The sequence below is a fragment of the Callorhinus ursinus genome, unplaced genomic scaffold (genome assembly GCF_003265705.2).
Source record: "Callorhinus ursinus isolate GAN/ISIS: 27379988/994484 unplaced genomic scaffold, GSC_fseal_2.0 scaffold109, whole genome shotgun sequence".
NCBI classification, from domain to species: Eukaryota; Metazoa; Chordata; class Mammalia; order Carnivora; family Otariidae; genus Callorhinus; species Callorhinus ursinus.
Window position 1 is genome coordinate 1,450,362 of NW_027397171.1, and position 7,352 is coordinate 1,457,713.

A 7,352-nucleotide genomic window follows, 5' to 3' on the forward strand; every position below is an offset into this window, starting at 1 on the left:
TGCCCTGCCCCTTGGCATGGAAGGGAACTACAGAGAGGAAGGGAGGAGGGAAAAGAGTGCGGTCAATGTCTAGGTTTGTTATTCTGATTCCTTGCAAGGACAGTGTTTCTCAGAATCGAGATCCTGTCTGGGTAGGGAATCCCCCGAATTAGTTATTCTTGGGGGAATCCCAGGCTGGCCTTTGAAGTAGCTCTGTGCTGGAAATCCCCTATGGCTGAGGAGAGTGTGACAGTGGCACCTTCAACCCTCCCAGTCCTGGGAGCGCTGCCCTCCTCCCCCAGGCTCTGCCTGCTACACTCACAGGCTCCTTGCTGGTGGTGGCCCAGTGGTCTAGGCAGGGCCCCCACCCAGGGATGCTCCTACCAACTATGGGCCCGGAGCTCTCCTCGCTCATCCCTCACAGGGCTCCTTGCAGGCTCTGATTTCCTTTGTCTGTCCGTACCCCTTCCCTGATGTGTACCCTTCCTATAATGCAAAGGCATGCATGCCATGCCCTCCCCCTTTCCTTTCCACTGGGGGGAGATTAGTAGAAGGACAGCAGTAGAGATTTGCATTTGAAGACTTGCTCACAGCGACTACTAATGTGACTGTGGGTGAGTCCACTGCTTGCTTATCAGTGGAGATACTAATATTTACCTCATTAGAAAGCTAGAACAGTTCATCAGGTGCCTTTTACTAACATCTTGTGCAGTTCCTGAAATATGATGAGTACTCATCACATGTTATTTTCCATTTTTTGTTATTCACTTATTCATTTATTTATTTTTTTAGTTCATTCATGCATTTGGTAAATGTTAAGGATTTACTGTACCAGACAGCATGCCCGGGAAGTGCTGGAGACCCAAGTTAATCAAGACACAATCATGACCCCCCAGATCTCCACTGTTTCATGGGGCTGAATAGACAAGTAAGCAGATGATCTTCCTGCTGGAGAAACTTGCTCTGAGGGGCTTGTGAAAGGCGCGTGATTGGACACAGGAGGGGCACATGAGTCAGACTAGGCCAGGAGTTAGGGAAGGCTTCCTGGAGGAGGCACAGCTTACATCTTGTGTCTGTATAAATCCCTGACACCGTGGGTAGAGCTGGAAGGACACACGTGCTCTTTGACCTGGTGGCAGAGAGCTGTATGTCCAGGCTTATGCAGGGAACTCGGAATCGTGCCCAGAAGCTGCTAGACTTGCAGATCTGCAGCTCTGCAGCTCTGGTCTAGGCTGGGGGTGCAGCTCTGACAGACACCATTCCTGAGAAATGTGGTTCCTGGGCTCTCCCTGCAGGGGCTTCTCTCAAGGTTCCCTGCTCCCCTGAGAAAGGAGACCTCTGCCCCAAGATGGTGTAGGCTGCCCAGGCAGGAAAGGCAAAAGGGGGAAGGGTGAGAAGAATGATTTAATGCTAAGCAGCTTTAGACACCTGCTCTCTGCTTCCCTTTCTAGAAACGAGGCAAAGGTCTAAGATGGTAATGGGCACAGATGAAATGTGGAAGTTAGGAGCCTTGTGAGGCTCTCCTTTCTCTTCTTCCTGCTGCGGGCTCGCTCCCTGCCACCTTCCACCTGATCAGACCTCTTCTGCTCCGTTACTGGCGATGTTTCAGAATCCACAGATCCTATTGGACACTGGATGCAGGGCTGCACCTGCAGATCCAAGATCACAATCTTGGTTTCTGCACGCAGGGCATGATAGGAACCCAGAGAGGCATCTGAAGGGAGACTGGCAGGGCCCACTGTTTTCAGGCTGTTCCATCAGGCACTCCTCCCCCTTCACACCCATCCTGTGTGCTTGAAAAGTATGTCTACCCCACAAAATACACCTAAATAATAATTTTCCAAGTTTATGGCTATCTAATAAGAGCTTCTAATAGAAGAACCTGATTTACGTTGAGTTTTTTTTTTGAAATACTGGATTGGTTCTTGGATCCCATTACTCTATATAGGCACTTATATAAACCCAAGTTCTCCAGCATGGAAAGTCCTGCAGTAAAATGGGATCATTTGACATCTATTGGTGCTGAAGGTACAGTAAATGGTCACTAAGAACACAGCAAAAAAGATGATAATGACATTTTTATGGGATTTTTACTTTGAAAAAATTGGGAGTACCTTTCATAAAGGCTTTTTTGAGATTGTGTTTTGTGGCATTGTCCTGAGAGTTTGGGAGAGGGCAGTGATTCCTTTGGAATGTTAGGAGGATCAGAGTAGTCAAGTAAACTCGCTGAGGGCACACAGCCTGTGCCCTCCCTTTTTTGTCCTGATCAAAACCTCCAGAGCCAAGGAGGAAGGAGCATCATGGGTGTGTGTGAGACTGCAGGGAGTAGCGAGTGTCCAGCAGTGAAGGTGGGAAACAGAGTCACCGTCGTGTGAGAGCCGATGTGTGCTGTTCTGCTACATGGAAGGTGGGCTTAGTACTTGATTGTTGGGCTAGGATGGTTCTAAGTACTAGATTTGGTTTGCAGGTTCTGTGACAGGATAGGAACAGTGCTAGAGAGCTCAACACCCAGGAATGGAAGGTCCATTTTACAAGCTGTTTTCTGAATTCTCTCCAATCATCTCATGTTCAGACCGGAAAACAAACATCTAAGGAGTTGAACAGACTTGCACAACTTAAGGTAGCAAGTGGCACCCCGGGACTTGAACTCCCATCTCCTCTCAGAGCAGGCTGTGTATCCTGTGTGATCTCGAGTCATGCCTCCCACTCTGCCCGGCTGGTGTGAACTGTCTGCTCACAGTTTCATCACTCCTCATGGACTCCTACATCCTCTCCTGGGCACCCTTGCTCTCAGGAAGGCCCCTGAGTGATGGCATGGGGCGGGTCCTCTCTCGAAAGCAGCAAGAGATCACCATCAAGTAGTAAAGGTCTTGAAGTGGGTAAGGGCCCAGGGGCCCATGCTGGGCAGTCATAAGTCAGGACTGGGAGTGGTGGGTTGTTAACCGGGGAGGTTCTGAACAGAGGAATGTGTTTGATCAGAGAGTATTCTTGTTTATTGACTCTGCCCTAGTGAAAGTGAAAGAAAATTCACGACATCATGAAAACAAAGGGCACAGGCACAGTGGTTCAGGCCGGGGATTTCCAACTCAGGTCTTATATAAGCTGGACACAAGTCCTTTTCCTCAGCCTCCTGTGTCTGCTCCTTTGATTGCAAACATGGCATCCAGTGCTTCCTGCCTCTGTGTAAGTTGGGGCTTGAAAGTGGGGGTGGGGATGGGGAGAGAAAAAGCACCTCCAAGGGATGTGGAGCGAGTCTATGAGGGATGTGGGGGCAGAGTGGCTGGGAAGGCATCCTGCAGGGGTTGAGACAGGCTCTGATAGCTACAGAAGCTGAAGGAAGCTTCTGGGACCAGAAGCAGCTCATTTGGCTCCTGAATGCTCTTGTGTGTCAGACCCGACTGGCCACTGTCAGGGGAGGATGGTGGGAAGTGGGCGTGGACTTTGTAATCCCAGGGCTGGATTTGAAACTATGGGAATATTGTCTGGAGCCCTTTTTCCTTCTTCTGATTAGGGGTCCCTTGGCTCTCCAACTCCCTTCTCCTCCCCAAAGAGAGGCACACAAAACTCATTTACTCTAAGTTGTTAATGACCTGATACACGAGCCTATAAAGAGTGTGTGCACTATAGATGGGCTGGCATCAAGGTGGTCCTTAGCATGGAGGGGCATCGGTCCAGTGAGGAAATGTCTGTGACGTCCAGACTGGGAAGGTGGTTTTGAATGGAGCGTGAGGGAAGTCCTCCCAGGCTTTCCAGTGACAACACAGAGGTGAGCTTGCCCAGCTTCAGACTATGGAAGGAAGACCTAGATCTCGCCCTACCTTCTGTGAGTGAGGCCCTGGTCTAGCAACAGGAGGAGATCATATTCTGCAATAGGTAGATATAAAAACACAGGAAGTCTGTGAGATGAGTCACACTGAACACAGTGTCACTGTAATGTGTGTTATTACAAGGCCATGGGACATTAAGAAAGAAACCAGGAGTACAGAGAATACGTGTCCTGGCCAGGGTTTCCTTCTAAAGTAGTCATGGAGGGCAGTGTGTGAGCATCCCATGAAGCTGACAGGTCTTGGGAATTCTCTTTAGGAACTGTTTTTAGAGTCTGGTATATAATTTGGGATGCTTTGTAATTGTATTTGGTTTTTGACATTTGACAAACTTTATCCAGATTGGAGGCAGGCAAATAATGTGGGAAATCACTAATGACATTAGGATGAATGAGAGGTATGGTTGTAAAGCAATAAGACTGATTTTCCTGTGTTATAAGCTTGAAATTCCCAAAGAGAAGTTCCAAGAAAGGGAGGGACACAACTTTTGTAAAGGAGCTGGAGGACCAGGCAGGCGGGGAGGGTGGGGCTGGGCAAGGAGGGGACAGTGGTGTAAAAGATGGCAGGCATTCCAGGCACCTTGATTTGAGGTCTCTTGGCCTTCATTGTCCAGGTGAAGGTCTATTCTGAGGAAGGGACATCAATGACCTTCACTGCTGACGTGAATGACAGAGTGAAGAAGATCAATGAACACGTCCGGGCTAAGACCAAGGTTCCCGTGCAAGAGCAGGTCCTGTTGATGGGCTCCAAGACTCTAAAGCCCCAGAGGAAGCTGTCATCTTACGGCATTGACAAGGAGACGACCATCCACCTCACTCTGAAGGTGGTGAAGCCCAGTGATGAGGAGCTGCCCTTGTTTCTGGTGGAGTTAGGTGATGAGGGGCAGAGGCACCTCCTCCAGGTGCGAAGGTCCAGCTCAGTGGCCCAGGTGAAACAGATGATAGAGACCAAGACCGCTATCATGCCTGAGAAACAGATTGTGACTTGCAACGGCAAGAGGCTGGAAAATGGGAAGACCATGGCGGATTATGGCATCAGAGGGGGCAATTTACTCTTCCTGACAGCCCACTGCATTGGGGGGTGACCCCGCCAGGGATGGGTAATATCAGGGTCAAAAGAGCTTACTGTTAGCTCTTACTCCACCAATATCCTTTGATGATTTCCCCAAATTGACGAGAAAGATAAATAGAGAAAAGTAGCGGTGAAGTGGGGAGGAAGACTGCAGAAAACTTTCTAACTCCATGATTTTTTGGTCTAACATAATTGATTAGGCGGCTGGATGGTGTATATTACTGAAAACAGAAAATAACATTTTAAGGCACAGTAGAGATAGCACCAAAGCCAGCTTGCAATTTAATCCTTTCTTGGTTCCCTCTGATTTTTAGAAAAATTCCTATTTCTTCTTCTGTCCAACAAGATAGTAAGTTTTACATTGGGATCCATGTTCCCCTAATTTCTGTGTTTACACCAGTATATATTTCATCTGTAATATCACTCAATATGTTGAATCAAATTGAATTTCTGCTTACAGAGAACAGTGAAATGATTTTTAGTTAATTTCTCTGATATGATTATAATCTAATTAACAAAGACTTTAGAAATTCAACTAAACTACCTTCTCTGTCTTTATTTAAAGTTGTTTGGTATGAAATGAATCCCAGCACGGTGTGCCATCTTATTCTCTATGCCCCCACACTGAATTCAACTGTTCTTATTTCTGGGGATGATGGTGGGCATGGAAAGATACCTTCCCTGGGGACTCAGAGATTTTGTTCTCCAGTGGGGGCTCCTTGGGGGAGGTGTGCTTGTGGAGCAGGCTGTGTCCTGCCTACATTAGGGTCTAGCAGGTCTTCTCTGGGGTGGGGGCACCATTTGGGTGGGGGCTTTGGGTTGGTCTCTGGGTTGACTCCCAAGGCTCTGCCCAGGTTCTGGCTGACAGAGCTCTTTCCTGTCTGCCCCCTGCACCCCTCGGTGCCTGCTCCTGTCTGGGGAACTTGGGTCCCTTCCTCCATCTTCCTCCCCTTACTCCTCTGTCTCACTGTCCCTCTTGGGTCTCATGACTGGTCACGAACACATTTTCCTCACCATCTAAGACATGTCTAGTCCCTTCTGTTCTTAACCACCTTGTGCAGAAGAGATCCCTAGCTTAACCCACCCAGCACAATCCGCACTTAGGGGAGTTCCTTGTTACGCTTTGGGGTCCAGTGCTCTTGGTGGCACTAGTGACCTAGCTAGGTGGGCATTGGGTTGGACTGATTTCCTGAGATGAGCAACTGTGGCTCCTTTTTTTGGATGGGGTCTGCTGCAGGGTAGAGTCCATGATTCCTCTGTTAATTTGGGGGACTCCTAAAGCCAGACACCATGGGGTCTTCATGGTGTGTGCCATCAGACTGGGAGAGAGTGAACGTTAACTGTCCTGTCATACATGATCTTACCAGCATATGGACTCTTCAGGAGTGGTCACAGTACCCCTGAGGATGGGGAAGGTCCTCTGTAAATCATGCCTTCTCTCTTCATCAGCTTAAGAGAAAGCCCGAAGGCCACTTCCCCCTCCCTGAACCTGTACTTAGGGAGGGTAGAGGGATTTGCCCTCAAGCACAGGAACATTTCCTGAGCAGAGGATGGGACCTCCCCAGTGACCTTGGACTCCTTGAGGACAAATCTTGCAGATTCTCACACGGAAATGGGTAGGCTAAGGCTGCCTTCCCAATGGACACTCCCATCCGTGGGCCCTGGGCTAACACTTTCTCTCCACCCCCCCCCCAGCCCCCGCACTCACTGTCCAGCCGGAGAAACCCAGCAGGAGGAAGCGCTCCTCGGTGCTGCGGTTGGCCTTGGAGGAAACTCCGAGCGTTTGCAAGGACACGGAGCGAAAGGGTGACTTTACCCCTGCAAGCGAAGGAGAGCCCGGGAGCTCGGGGCGTGGCGGGCGGGGAACTGAATGGGAGCGAGGGGCGCACGGGAGCGAGGGGGCAGGGTGGGAGCGCACCTCGCTATCTCGTTCACAGACCTGAGCCCTGACTTTGGGAAGCTAGCCCTACCTTAGTATAGCTTAGCTGATGTATTTAGCAGACTCTCTGGGGGAGAAAGGATCTCCAGTTTGTAGAAGAACAAACTTAGACTCGGAAAGGGGAGATTGCCCAAGGTCACAGCTAGTGAGTGGCCCTGTGGGACTTGTGGTCAGGCTTGTCTCCTTTCCAAATCAGTGCCTTTTCGGCTGCTTCCCGGGTTCTGATTGTACTCCTGGGGGCCAGAGTAGAAATCTGATCTTCCTCCCATAAAACAGTCCTTCAGATATTTGAAGACAGATTTCCCCCTGAGCCTCCCTCCCCTTCTTCCAAAGTGTGTAGTGCCTAAGAATAAATGTAATACCCTAGGCTTGGTAGAACCAACACTTGGTAGATTAGAACTATATCACCTTCTTTGTTTCAGGGGCTCTACTTCTGTGAATACAACCATTAGCTGACTACTGAGTGTCAATCTGTGGGGAATCTTTCTTCTAGGCGCCACCAATGTCCATGCCCCTTCTGCTTCTCCCTAGTGTGATGA

General features: G+C 49.4%; 1 protein-coding gene across 1 annotated transcript; it reads left to right on the forward strand.

Annotated features, from left to right (window-relative positions):
• Positions 1–3,011: 3,011 nt before the first annotated feature.
• On the forward strand, positions 3,012–5,414 carry UBD (ubiquitin D). Its single transcript, XM_025858546.2, has 2 exons — positions 3,012–3,162; positions 4,417–5,414. Exons 1-2 carry the CDS (start codon positions 3,136–3,138, stop codon positions 4,885–4,887), a joined length of 498 nt encoding a protein of 165 aa, XP_025714331.2. The 5' UTR covers positions 3,012–3,135; the 3' UTR covers positions 4,888–5,414.
• Positions 5,415–7,352: the final 1,938 nt, after the last annotated feature.